The sequence below is a fragment of the Babylonia areolata genome, chromosome 11, assembly GCF_041734735.1.
Source record: "Babylonia areolata isolate BAREFJ2019XMU chromosome 11, ASM4173473v1, whole genome shotgun sequence".
NCBI lineage: Eukaryota > Metazoa > Mollusca > Gastropoda > Neogastropoda > Buccinidae > Babylonia > Babylonia areolata.
The window spans coordinates 23,526,396-23,540,458 of NC_134886.1; the positions used below are offsets into that span (position 1 = coordinate 23,526,396).

The 14,063-nt window shown below is 40.7% G+C and overlaps 2 protein-coding genes across 2 annotated transcripts in view; one reads left to right on the top strand and one right to left on the bottom strand.

The window, feature by feature from the left end:
* Positions 1-357: 357 nt before the first annotated feature.
* Positions 358-8,585, bottom strand: LOC143287608 (E3 ubiquitin-protein ligase TRAIP-like). The gene is made up of 5 exons (XM_076595726.1): positions 8,372-8,585; positions 7,089-7,363; positions 4,995-5,265; positions 4,205-4,347; positions 358-2,635 (listed from the first exon to the last, which is right to left on the bottom strand). Exons 2-5 carry the CDS (start codon positions 7,329-7,331, stop codon positions 1,841-1,843), a joined length of 1,452 nt encoding a protein of 483 aa, XP_076451841.1. The 5' UTR covers positions 7,332-7,363; positions 8,372-8,585; the 3' UTR covers positions 358-1,840.
* A 1-nt stretch (position 8,586) lies between these two features.
* Positions 8,587-14,063, top strand: part of LOC143287179 (peroxisomal membrane protein PEX14-like) — an 11,006-nt gene continuing 5,529 nt past the window's right edge. Inside the window, exons 1-7 of the mRNA XM_076595123.1 lie at positions 8,587-8,624; positions 8,919-8,984; positions 9,297-9,381; positions 11,436-11,582; positions 12,907-13,004; positions 13,330-13,503; positions 14,041-14,063. The exon at positions 14,041-14,063 is cut by the window's right edge and continues 66 nt beyond it. Of these exons, the coding sequence (XP_076451238.1) occupies positions 8,589-8,624; positions 8,919-8,984; positions 9,297-9,381; positions 11,436-11,582; positions 12,907-13,004; positions 13,330-13,503; positions 14,041-14,063 (629 nt within the window). The 5' untranslated portion in view covers positions 8,587-8,588. The remainder of the gene's footprint in view (positions 8,625-8,918; positions 8,985-9,296; positions 9,382-11,435; positions 11,583-12,906; positions 13,005-13,329; positions 13,504-14,040) is intronic.

Below are 14,063 nucleotides of genomic sequence, written 5' to 3' on the forward strand. Positions count from 1 at the left end.
TAGTCCATCAAATACATTAGTATGATAGTGTTAGATAAATGTGATGGGGACCAAATACATATATACAATGCAAAAATAATTGTCACTGAACATTGGTACTTCTCAAGGCCCACCAAAATATGTACATGAGACAATTAGAATTGTTATGCACTTCTCATGACCAATAGTAAATTTCAAGGAATTTTCACCATGCACTGCATGATTACTAGTTAAAAAATTCACACACACACACACACACACACACACACACACACCACACACACACACACACACACACACACACACACACGCAATGTAAGCATGCACACCCACATATCCATACATAAATACAAGAAACACAGACAAGAAAAATGCGTGCGTAATCAGACAATGCAGTCAGGACAATCTTTAATACACCTGGGTATTTTTCACATTTTTAGAGTACAGGGAAAATGTACCAGCAGGTATAATTCAAACAAAACCTTGAGATATATATATAGATACACACAAATTCAAAAACACAGCATAAGATCAACACATATCAACTGCTGAATCATCTGTCCCCACAAGTGTTTGATTGGTAACCACTGACAACCTTCACTGAGTTGACCCTGACTGCTCCCAACGCTCAATACAGAAACCAAGAAAAATGAATCAATATATCATGGATGACTGGCCACAAAAAAAACCCCACACATCAGTGGTTCTGAAACTTTCATAAACCAGTGGAAAGTGTGTTGTGCATCTAAAGGTTGACAGCGTTAAAAATATCAGCTTTTTGCTCCTTGTTGACTGTCATGAATCAGGATTCAGATCAGCCTGCTCAGAGGTAATCAAACAGCTATCAAGCGGACAAGCTGTACCGTGGCTGCCACTCCTTCCTTCAGTGTGTTGAACGCTCCTAGCCTCACTGTTAAGTTCCTCTGTATTTTTTACCATCACTGGTTTGGGTTCAAGCTTTTCATGACATTAACCTGTTCATAGCACACAAGTGTGTCACAAAACAACTACTGTACTGAAACTGAAGTGTATGAAATCTCTGGTTTCCTATCATACTCTTGTGATACTCATTATTTACACACCTGGACAGTGCACTGACATTCTGTGGTTTATTTACATCTGGATTTTGAAGCTGACATTCACCCTCAAAGTATGATTCGTGTCAAGATTGCCAGACGATCATAACCAATTAAGCCCAGTTAAACAAGGCATATCACTGTCCATTTACACAAAATAACAGTAAAACACAGAATATGTACACCAGGAAAAGTAAACAGAGCATACATATATAATATATTCACCAAATGATGGTGTTTGGTTTGTGTATGTGTTACTGTGTGTCGTGTGTGTGTGGGGGGGCCGTGAAGTAGGGTTGAGTGCAAATGTGCATGTATTTTTCTGAGACTTGAGCATGCGCGCACATGCAGGTGGGTGGGTGTTGGTGTATGAGTAGATATAGTATGTATATGTACACATACACATGTGCCCTTGTATGAACATTCATTTGTCTGCTTCTTTTCCCTCCTCTTTCCGATCTTTAATTGGAGAAGATATCTTCCCATACGATGTATAAATAATTCATAACCAGCTGTATATGCTTTTTTTAATAATTTTTTTCTTCTTCAGTTTCTTTCTCACAAAGATACATAGGCAAACGAAGAAATAAAAAGGTAAAAACCTTGCATCACTGTGAGGTTCAAGGTCAGTTTCATAATGCGAACAAGAACCAAACAGCACAAATACAGACAGGAAAACATGGCTTGAGAGAAATTCTGGGATAATCACAATATTTGTTTCCACTTTCTGGAAGCAAACAATAAAAAAAAATATTGTATGTCCTTCTCAGTCCTCTCTGCCCCACTCAGTTGTTGGTCAGGTCGACAAACCCGTCCAGTGTCGGCAAAGACGGGTTTTTCATTTTCTTCCACGTCTGGGCAGTCCTTTTGGCTTTGCTTGTGGCTTTGAAAGCACCAAACTTGGGAGGGCCAAGAGGCTGGGTGAAGGACGATGTCCCCCCAAACCCATTGTAGTCCTTCCTGATGACCGTGCTGCCCAGCAACTGCCCGGCTTTGTCTCTCTTCTTCATGATGTTCAGTGTGGACAAGGGAAACGAATTGGCCTGATCCGCGTCTGTCCGCACACGTTTCGTTGCTCTGCTGGCAGTGGCTGCCGTTGAGATTTTCACCACTTTCATGTTGTTCTCCTCACAGGTCTTCCTCACCTGCGTCTGGGGGGACTCTTCAAAAAGGTCAAACGACTGGTTCAAAGCACCGTCGTCGTCCAGGCCCATCAGCATCCTGTCGCAGCCCAGATCTAGCGATGTGGACCCTGAAGGTTTGGACATTTTGGGCGTGACGAATGATTCTGCACTGGTCTCTCCACCTCCATTCAGGGGAAGCTTTGGGGTTTGTGGGAAAGCATTGTCCGACAGGTTGTGGGCCTTGGGAGTCTCTAGGAAGCTTCCACTGGTCTCCGCAGGGTGTTTCCGGGCGTACTGCAGCTTGGACAGCTTGGCTTTCAGGGCGGCATTGGTTTTCTCTGCCTGCTTCAAGTCGTCCTCTGACCGGGACAGCTGCTCCTGTAGGGCTCTGTAGCCTGCCTTCATCTCCACCAGATCCCGAGTGGCTGCGTAACTACTCTTCTTGTACGTGTCCAGCTGGGTACAAGAAGATAAAGTATGATGCTTGTTTGATCAAAGTTTAAAAAAAAAATGACTGCCAGACTTTATGTTAAAAAAACAACAACAACAACAAAAACAACCAAAAACCACCAAAGTGTTAAAGCTGGCTTAAAGGTCCTCATGATAAAATCACTACAGGTGTAAAACACACATGATGATGGTCAAGATTTTTCCTGAGGATCTTTTAGCCTTTTTTTTTTCTCTCTCTCTCTCTCTCTTTTTTTTTTTTACACTTTCATCTATCAATTTTCATCATTCTATTTCTAATCAGTTCTTCAAATTTCAAACTAATATGAATGAGAATGAATCAATAAGAACTTTCACACCTGAGCATATGTGAGTGAAGATATGAAAGTAGGAGAGACCCTTCAGTTGGAAAGCACTTGCTCTAAGGAGCAGGAAGAAGGTGGCAGAATGGTTAAGACGCTCAGCTGCCAATATAGAGACTTCATGAGGGTGTGGGTTTGAATCCCACTCTCGCCCTTTCTCCCAAGTTGGACCAGAAAATCACACTGAACTCTCCTCCTTTCTCCCAAGTTGGACCAGAAAATCAAACTGAACTCTCCTCCTTTCTCCCAAGTTGGACCAGAAAATCAAACTGAACTCTCCTCCTTTCTCCCAAGTTGGACCAGAAAATCAAACTGAACTCTCATCCTTTCTCCTAAGAAAATCAAACTGAACTCTCCTCCTTTCTCCCAAGTTTGACCAGAAAATAAAACTGAACTCTCCCCCTTTCTCCCAAGTTGGACCAGAAAATCAAACTGAGTGTCTCGTCACTTGGATGAGACAATAAACCCGAGGTCCCGTGTGCAGATCGCACTTGACGCAATGAAAAAAGAGCCCATGGCAACAAGAGTGTTGTCCTCTAGCAAAGTTTTAGAGAAGAAATCCACTCTGATAGGTACACAAATATAATCAAAAGCATGCACTCAAGACCTGACTAAGCACGTTGAGTTATGCTGCTGGTCAGTCATCTGCCTAGCAGATGTGGTGTAGCGTATATGGATTTGTCCAAACACAGCGATGCCTCTTTGAGAAACTGATACTGCTCTAAAGTGGTTTGGTTAGGTTTGATTACCTGTTTGGGTGACAAGCTGTGTAAAGACACAGATATGTGTTGTCATTTGATCCACTTGCTCTAAGGTGCTTTGGTTACCTGTTTTGGTGACAATGTGTGCAATCTGCAAGTAGCTGTAGGGTTGCAATACTAAGGAACAATCAAAACCAAGGCCAAAAAAACAAAAACAATCATTTCTTAAGATGTTTTAAAAAGTAATAATAATACTAATACTAATAAATAACTAGATGTGTACCATCCCCATGATAACTTACACTAGTTATAGTGAAACCAGCTGATTCACAAATAACAGAATTGTCATAAAACCTTCGGAGTAATTTTCCCACAAAAAGTGTACTGAAAACTAAAAGTCTCTGCCTTTCTTTCTGCTCACTTTTGCTCTGGGAAATCCATCCATTCTTTGAACAGCATAAGACAAACGTTTATGTTCCACACACACTGGGTGCTCAGGAACACGCTCCACCCACCTGCTCTTTCAGAGTTCTCTTCTCCACTTTGGTCTGATTGTATTCCCGCTTCAGGATGGCCGCGTACTTGACCAGCTGCTGGACACTGCTGCGGTCCCCACCGCTGTACTGCTGCATCAACTCCTCGCAGTCCTCCACACTGCCTGTAACCGTCAAGTCAGTCAGTGGGGTTTCTTTTTATTTGTTTATTCATTTACTTGTTTGTTTGTTTGTTTCAAGGTTACAGCCTAGCCCGACAGACATGAAACCACACAGGGCTTAAAACATGTCACAAACAAAATATCTTGAATCAAAAAGTCAGATGAAGACATAAAAGCAGCATGTAAGACATGTAAGGCAGTCTGTTTGTACAGGTGTCTCAAATTACAGTGAGACATGTTTACAGACAACAAACCATCACTAACACTGGTGACAACACAAATCAACTCTTCAATCCCTTCAGAACGATAACATTCTCTAGCATCAACCAGTCACTGGAAATATAGTCACCTGCAGTGCCAGCAAGAAAGCTGCATCACTTTCAAAAAGGCTTCCATGAAGCACTCAATTCAAACTGCATGGTCCCAGTTTGACACTATGACTGCCAACTTGTGAAACAGTCACATCCACAGATGCAGAGTCTGAACAGTTAGAGCACTGGATTCCCACACAAGTTTCCCCCGAGTTCCATCCCCAGTTTTGGCGCACATGCTTGGAATGGATAAAGAACCATAAATATACATGAAATAAAACATGACTAAACATAACTGATTTCAGTTTTCTTAAAGGACTGAGCCAGTCCACTTGTCACCTGTGATCAGAAGGTCCACATGCTTCAGCTCTGTCAGTTTCCTTTTGGTGTGGACAAACTCCGCTCTTTCTTCTTTGTGCATCTTCTGCTGCATCTCAAAGTGCTCCAGCATTCGCTGCTGTGCGCTCCCTGTCTCCTGCTCCCGTCGCAGCAAAACACTGATGGTCTCCAGTTCGTCCTGCTTCTTGTTCAGCTTGTCCCGCAGCTCTTGGACCTTCTCCTTCTGCTTGGCCTTGTGCTGGTTCAGCTCCGTCACCCGAGTTCTCAGGGTCTGGCAACAAGATGAAGAACTGGTTTCCAGTTGCATGGTTATTCAAACCTGTGGCTGCATGCACATACAAACTTGACTCAGTGTTGCAGGTGAACAAAATGAAAAGTACAAAAAAAGGATAACTGCATACTTGTGTCGATCATACTATGTGTTTTATTTCTGTTTCTTTTACTTTGGGCTGTTGTAGTTCATTTTTGTTCATAACTGTATTTTTTATATCAGTTCATCCCTTTTCTAACCTAGTTAATAATAGACGAATTATAAAAGCAAACAAAAACAGAAGCCACAATTTGCCACAGAAACAAAAAAGTAAACAACACAATTTATCCTCAAGTCTAAGGTCTATAACATTCTTGTTCTTCTTTGTGGAAAATTATGCCCAACAATTTTTCTTTCTGTTTTGTTTTCTTAAACATCCCTCCAGTTAAGTCCAACACCTGAGTAAGCGCTTGTGCAATTGTGTGTGTGTGCAAATGTGTGTTGCATGTGTGAGTGACCTTAAAGACCCACAAAAAAAACTGTGTAAAAAGAGGTGTTTTCCACTTTTCCTTTTTGGGTTCTGATGGGAAAATGACAGCTCCACATCAACTTTTCATCACAAAAATAAACATACTGGCAGCCACAGATATAAGTTTGCACAGGTGCAATTTTTATGTTGCCCTAACATCTGAATAAAAAATCTGCTGCAAAATTTCTCAGCTTAGCAAGTTTCAGAAAATGATTCTGCGTTGGCCAACTTCAAATTTGAAATTTGCACTGTCAGTCAAAAGAACAGAGGCGGACCAATCCAGTCCATATACGCTTCATCTAGGTTCTAAGTTTAGCAGCCGTCGTCAGTCTGAAGTAAACACACTGACAACGAAAAGCCTGCCAGTCAGGTCACTGGGCATCTGGCCGCTCATGTCTGGAATTTCAGTTTTGCCTGTGCCAGAAAGAATGAGAGGGGGTGAGTAAGCGAGCGAGAGTGTGTGTGTGAGTGTGTGTGTGTGTGTGTGTGTGTGTGTGTGTGTGTGTGTGTGTGTGTGTGTGTGTGTGTGTGTGTGTGTGTGTGATAGCCAGGGACAGACAGACGAAAAACATATATTCAAATCATTAAATAACAAAATGAGGCATTCATCATTTGAAATTGAGAAATCTGCTCACGATCTATCAGTGAAAAAAATGAGTAAACTATAGGACTCTATCTGGAAAAAACAACAACAACAAACAAAGAAAAAAAGAAAAAAAATGGAAAAACAGAAACATCTTTCAGTATTCAGCTTTTCATTTGAAGTAATCCACTAATGATTTATAATCGGACAGTAAAAAAAAAAGAGAAAAATGAAAAAAAATGAAAAGTAAAAACATATATTCATCTGAAAAATGTTTCAGTTATAGGTATAGCAGAATCAACACATTTGTTAAACAACATAATAATTATGTCATTACTGTATTTTCTCAAATCAGCAGAGAGAGATAGAGAGAGGTGGGTGTTGGGGGGCGATGGAGTTTGAGTTATGACCGTTGTTTGGACTGGTATGAGGCGTAGTGTGTATGGGTGAGAGTAAACAGTGGTACTGGGACACTGTTGCTCAATGTAAATGATATCAACAGACCAGACTCCTTTCCCATGTCTTACAGCCAGAAACTGGTTCCCCCAACTCATGACAGCCTGTTAGTGAAGCGAGACCAGGAGTGGTCAGACAAAAAAACTGTCCAACCCCGAGCCTGCAATCTAACTGAGAACCCAGAAATTTTTCGCGAGCGCTATGTCAGCCTTTAATGCCAAGTGTCGTAAAAACACAATTTGCATAGTTCCAACTGTCATGCCTGGGTTCACCCACCTGGAGTTCATTAGACAGCTTCTCTGGGTCCACCTCTTCCGACTCCTCATCCGCAACGTCAAAGAACAGCTTGGGGATCACCGCCCTCTCCACCACATTCTTGCGGCAGGAGGGGCACGTCTTGGAGGAGTTGAGCCATCTGGCCAGGCAGTGTTCATGGAAGACGTGGCCACACGGAGTGGCGGCAATGTTGGTCTCATTGTTGACAAACAGCTCAGAGCAGATACAGCACTGGGCCCTCATGCTGACACCCCTTCACCCTCACCCTGCTGACCCTGAAAAATAAAACAAAGCAATCAAGTGATCTTGGAATGTTCAGTTTATCAACCTATTATTAGTATTAACAGTTTATCACACAGTTTACCAATTATGCTGCTTGGCTAAACATTGGTTACAAATGCAAGAAACTGATGCAGTAACAGGATATGATCCAAAATGTATTACTGTATCAGTTGATCTACTGCTTTACCATTCACAACATCTAACTTCTTATCTAACTTTAAGTTTATCTGGTACAAACTTCACTCTTTTTTTCATAAGTTAGAAATGAAGTAAGAAGACTACCATCCATCTCACGCTTCTTGACTACTTAACACTATCACAGAATCACAGAAATATTTGGCTATAGGCTAGAAGCCTTTTGCCCTCGTAATAGTATCCATTAATGTGCTTTTGGATCACTGATCAGTGAACTGATCCAAGGTTTAATCAGGCATAGTGTATACTACATTTATATCTGACTCGATAAAGATTTAAATTGATGGAAAATACATGGTCCTTAAAAGTTTTGTCAATTTGGTTTTTGAAAGAGTTTACTGATGTTGCATTGATGGTGTCAAAGGAAAGGTTATTCCACAGATTAATGTTATGGTTAGTAAAAATTTGTGGAACTGGTTAGTGGCAAAGTTTGTCTTGTTAACTATATCGTTGCCATCAGGTAATCTGATCATGCTCTATAATAATAAAACTAATATATATATATATATATATATATATATATATATCATTTACATGTGATCACTGACTGCTATCTTTATACCAAACAGTACCTGAACAATCACGAGTAACTGTTACTTCAAAACGGTCCCGTTGTCCGGCTCATCCACTGAGATATATATTTACATATATATATATATACATGTCTATACATATATCTGTGGGCTTGTCGCACTTAACTATTTAGATCAGTGGGCTCATCGACCTCAACAAAACTTAACGAAGTCTCACTTATTGATCTCCCCTTGTTGAAGTTATAAATTACTCAATCTACTCGTATTTTTCACCTTTCAGAGTCCTCTTGAATTTGCTCGCTTTATTACTGTGGCTTATCTAAGTTCCTAACTTATCCATCATGGGCTAAACTTTTCAAACAGATGAACTGACTGTGAAGATTTGCGACGCTTGTGAAATATTACAAAACGTCGAACAAGTTCCATCAAGTTAAAGATCGCGCTTGGTGTTTCGAAAACTTCCGGTCAGGGGTTGTTACTCTGTTCACAAATGGAGGCTTCTGGCATGGCAGACGACAGTGCAAAGGTCCCACAGATCCTATATATTTTCATTTTAATCATGTTTTCAGAATATAAATGTTGGAGAAAACGGTTAAAAGGAATGAGAGAGATTTTTTACTATAACTTGGTAGTGTGCATTTGTATGTTGAATGTATTGGGGGAGAAAGTCGTTACGTACGCAGATCTGGTGATGGTGGAAATCTAGGCATGACCGATTTTTCGTATATTCCAGGTAGCGAGTTACCATTTTCGTGCATTGGTACTACTGGCTTTGTTTCATTAATGAATTTGGGTTGTTGCTGTTTTTAATTATTTCCAGCAAGGAGAAGGGGCAGAACTATCCAAAGATGTTCTTGCACCGTCTGATGGCCCTCGTGAGAATCTTGTAAGTTTCGGGAGGAAGTTTTTGTTGTGCTCTCTCTCTCTCTCTCTCTCTCTCTCCCTCCCTCCCTCCCTCCCTCCCTCCCTCCCCCCCCCCCCCCCCCGACCCCCCTCTCCCCGTCCCCCCTCTCTCTCTCTCCTTCTGTCTCTTTCTTTGAGACTGTCTCAGTGTCTGTCTCTCTCTGCCTTTCTCTCTCTCTCTCTCTCTCTCTCTCTCAAATATACTGTTCAGTGTTTGTATGCATGCATTGTGTGCCTCACTGCCTGTATTTGACTTTTCTATGTTAACTTTATTCTGATTGTGTCTTTTGGAAAGGTGGCAACAGCCGTAAAATTCTTGCAGAACCCCAAAGTCCGGCAGAGTCCACTGTCACAGAAAAAAACATTCCTGGAAAGCAAAGGTATATCTGGACTTGATATTTATGATAAAGATTGCATCTGTATTGCCAAACAGTTCAGTCCTTACAGAATCAGCACAAAAAATAATAGCATCAACAGCAATTTTAAGGCAACAGATTTTTTTTTTTTTAAAGGGGAAAACAAAAGGAACAGGAAATTTCAACAGTGATAGAGACCACACAAACTTTGTTTTGAATGAAAAGGAGGACCTGATCCTCTGTTATGTTCTTATTCAGTTATTGTTACTCACTTTGTCATTATGTTTCAATGTATTATAACATATTCTTCAAAATTAGTTTGAATATTTGATCAAATGAATTAAGCTGACAGATACCATTGAAGCTTACATAGTCACATACAATTGAAATGTTTAACCGTATTAACCATGTTAAAGATTGGCAAATGCAGAGGGTTTGGGGATTGAGTCAACACATACTATAGTAACTTTACATTTTCTTTTAACATTTTATTTCTTTTAATTTTAAGGAGTGTCAGAATACTTGAGCTCTGTATTCTGATTTGGTAAATGGAAAACATCATCTTCTGTTTCATTTTGTAATCCACTGCTCTTTACTTGTTGAAATGTTTTCAGTTTAAATCTTTTTCTTCTACATTTTCAGATTAAGAATATTGTATGCAACATGTTTTGGGGAGAAAATTACAATATATATGGCAGTATCCATATTTTAGTAATGTGTTGTTGCTTGTCTTTTTTAAGGTGATGCTTATTCTCTGAGAGTAGAGTGGTCCAGATGTGTGTGTTTGTGTGTGTGTGTGTGTGTGCAGGAATTATGTGGACAGCAGTAATTTGTTGTTCAGTTTTTAAAATGTTAGCAATGTATAAAATCAATGGTAATTTTGTGTGTGTGTGTGTGTGTGTTTAGGATTCAGGATAAGAATCACTTATTATTTGAGATGAATGAAGAGTGGTAAATTTTGTGAAAAATGCAGATTATATGTAGAAGAATAAAAGACTTAAAGGGCATTCAACATAAGATAACAAGAAATACATAATAGCAAAGTCAAACAAGCCCAATAAAAACATCATCTTACCATTACTTACAACACATATACACACAGTAGTAGTTGTGGTTTTTTGTGGGGGGTTTTGTTTGTTTGTTTGTTTTCTAGTTGTTGTTTTATTTCTTTTTTCCCTGTCTTTTCCATCATTTAAGTGGCTTTGCCCTTGGCCCTACACGACACTTCCTAAATCCCCAACACACACACACACACACACACACACAAACACAAACACAAAGATGACCATTACCACCCACCCCCTATCCTCCTCAGCCCTTTAATTCCCCTCTTCCTCTGCCCTTCTGCCAGTAACACACACACACACACACACACACACACACACTCTCACACACTCACACTCACACTCACACACACACAAATCTACAATCGGAGGCTCATCCAGATCCTCAAAGATTTGTTATGGTTTGTGATGAAACACTGTTGTGGAAGAGAACACGAACCAGCAAAGAACAAGATTACAATAGTTTGAGGAGGGGGTGGGAAGGAAACTAAAATGAAAGTGTAGAGATGCCAACTGTTGAGATTTCACCATATTTTCTTACGCTCAGTTGCATTTTGGCGTTACGCCAATGTCAAAATTGTTCCGAGTTCATTTTCAACTTGTTAGCATGATCACATGCTTCCCTGTCGTAACATTACCCTGACGCTCTTGACCTATCAATCACGAGGCCAGGGCAGTCACTACTAACCTTGGTCTTACTTGATGATGTTCAGCTAATCCTGTGCATATTTGCATTGAAACAGCATTGAGTGGACCAATCAGCTTTATCGTAGCAGTTGCACTGTGTTGCAAGTAGGCCCAAGTGTTTGTATGCCTTGTAGATAAAGTGTATGTTTGCTGATGTGGCTCGGAGTATGAGCATTCTTACCAAATTCAAAATGTTCATCCAGATTTCCCAATGGTTCCTACAAACACTTGACAGGGGTTAGCAATATTCCTTGTGACCCTGGTACACTTGGTAATAAAGACATTCTATTCTGTTCTATTCTGTCTCTAATCCCTTTTGCTGTGCAGGCCTGACCAGCGATGAGATCCAGCTGGCAGTACAGAGGGCAGGTGTGACGGACGAACCCCAGCCCTCCCAGAATGGGCTGCTGCCTTCAGCACCACCTCAGGCCTTCAACGGTGCTGCCCTTGTGCCTGCACAGCAGCCTTTGCCACGTGAGTGTAGGGGCCTGGTTAATTACAAATACTGTACTGTGACCCACTGGTGTCGACTCCAGCAAGGTTCTGATTCCCTGTCCCCCCCCCCCCACACCCCCCCCTCTCTCTCTCTCAATATAAAATATACTGTCTGTGTGCATGCATGCTTGTGTGTTTTGTGTCTTGTGCAAACGATACCCCCAGCAAGCTGTCACCTCCATCTACAAAAGTGGATACAATTAGTTACCTCCCCCCACCCCACCCTGTAGGGGCCTGTTTAGAGCCTATGCCATGTGAGTGTATGGCCTGTTTAGAGCCTTTGCCATGTGAGTGTATGGCCTGTTTACAGCCAAAATGGGAGGTGGTTTATATATATCCTATGTACTGGGTGTTTACAAGGTAGTTTATGGTAGTGTCCCCAGATTTATGTGTGTGTGTTTGGGTTTTTGTTGTTGTATTTGTTGTTTTGAATAGAGATTTTGTGGTCGTCCGCTTATTTTTGGTTCTGATAGTGTTTGGACACCATCTGAGTGTGATTTTATTTCACAGAGTTCAAACTTCATAGACTGTTGATTGTTTATCTGCATTTATCTTAGCATTGTAACTTGAAATTATGATATTCTATTCCTATGCAGAATCAAAGTGTTGGGGGGGAAAAGTATAATACAGATATGTGTGGAGGGTAATATCAGAGCATGTGGGTTAAAAAAAAAAATGCTGGGCTACTCTGACGGGGTTATTGTTACAATGTACACTGTCTTGGAACTCAAAATGCGGACATGCTCTCTGTGTGAGAAGAACTGGCCATATATTTTACATAGAGAAATCTGTTTTTAAATTGGTTACAGTACAGAACATTACATTCAACCGCTGAATTTGTGGAGCTGTGGCCGTGTGGCAGAGCACCTGACTAGGAAACTAAAGTCCTGGGTTTGATTCCAGCAAGGACCTGGAGTCTTTACTCCTCCCTCCACTGAACCTTGTGTGGTGGTCAGGATGCTAGCTTTTCAGATAAGATAATCAGCATTAACCTAGTGCACATTAAAGAGCTCATGGCATCAGGATAGTTGTTGTCCATGGCAAATTTCCACAGAAAAATACACATACATAACCACACTCAGACAGAACAGTCTTTTTTTCTTCAGTGGATGGTGCCAGACTACAGCAGTGTGTTCTTCTCAGGGAGAACAACCCAAAGTTCATACAGAGAAATGTGTTGTGACTGAAGTGTAATGCAATACAATGCAATACAATACAATACAATACAATACAGTACAATACAGTACAATACAATACAATGCAATACAATGCAATACAATACAATGTTTTTTCTGTGTTTCAGCCCCACTTCCTGTTTCACCATGGACAAAAACGCGAGAGATTGTCACAACAGCTGCCATTGTCGCTGCTGTTTCATATGCTGTGTACAATGTTTTTAAGGTTGGTCTTGTTAGGCTGGACAGCTGAAGTCTGTATTTTGTAAACATTGGCATAAAAATGATAGGGACTGCTATTCTTTGTGTGTATGTATGCACGTGTGTGTGTGTTGTGCATGAGACATTTGCTTGTGTGCATTTGAGCATGGGAGAGGTATGCATCAGTGGTGCAGAGTTTTACATGCCATGTATTCTTTTGGAGGATTTTGTTTGTTTGTTTGTTTTTCGTGCAAGAAAGACTAGCTTGTTGAATTAGTTACTGATGAAATTCAGAAGAAAAAAAAGTTTCAACATGAAAATCATTGTTGACGATGTGGCTTTCTTCCCAGACCTACATACGGCCATGGCTGATGGGAAAGAGTGAGACAGAGAACAGAATGCAGCGGCTGGAGACAAGTGTTGCTCAGCTGCAGGCGTCTGTTGCAGAGAGCAACGCTCAGATGGTGGAAATACTGAAGGCTATTCAGGAATCACTGACTGTGCAGAAAGAAAGAAACGTACAGGTACTTTGTGACCTGTTAAATGTGCTGTGAGAAACTAACAGAAAATTGAAAAGAATACCATCCATACACTTTGAAAAGTTTCCTTATTTTCCCTCTCTTCCACTTGGGAGAGGACTTTCTCTTTCTCTCTCTCTTTCTCTCTCTCTCTTTCTTTCCTCTCACTTGCTGTATTGCTTGCTTGGTTTTTTTTCTTCTCTGCACTCTGCACAAAATGATCATGATTTTAATGTATTGAAAACCAAAGGGAGACTGCACTGAAAGCTGTATACTTTTGTGTGATTGTGAATTAGAGCAGAGACACGACAATTACAGTCAGCCTTTATCTCAAGCTGTAAGAGGTGGTACAATGACAGTAAAGGAGAAAAACAGTTCTTTTTAAGAATTGTCTTTGATCTCAAGTTTTCCTTGTTTGTAGCAAAGCTTTTTCTACGTCCTGATGATACTTTTATTTTAACATTTAAAGTGAATTATCATGGTCATCTGCAGACACAAGTTCCTGCCATATGACATTTGTCTTTCCTTTTGTGGCTGTTGCAGAGTTCAGAGGTCAGCTTGCGTCA

What these genes read in the sequence shown, in the direction of transcription:
- LOC143287608 (XM_076595726.1), bottom strand. Translation starts at nt 7,331, where the DNA reads ATGAGGGCCCAGTGCTGTATCTGCTCTGAGCTGTTTGTCAACAATGAG. An exon ending in TGTGGACCTTCTGATCACAG is followed by an intron (nt 4,348 to 4,994) that starts GTGACAAGTGGA and finishes TGACGGTTACAG; the next exon opens with GCAGTGTGGAGGACTGCGAG. An exon ending in AGAGAACTCTGAAAGAGCAG is followed by an intron (nt 2,636 to 4,204) that starts GTGGGTGGAGCG and finishes TCTTGTACCCAG; the next exon opens with CTGGACACGTACAAGAAGAG.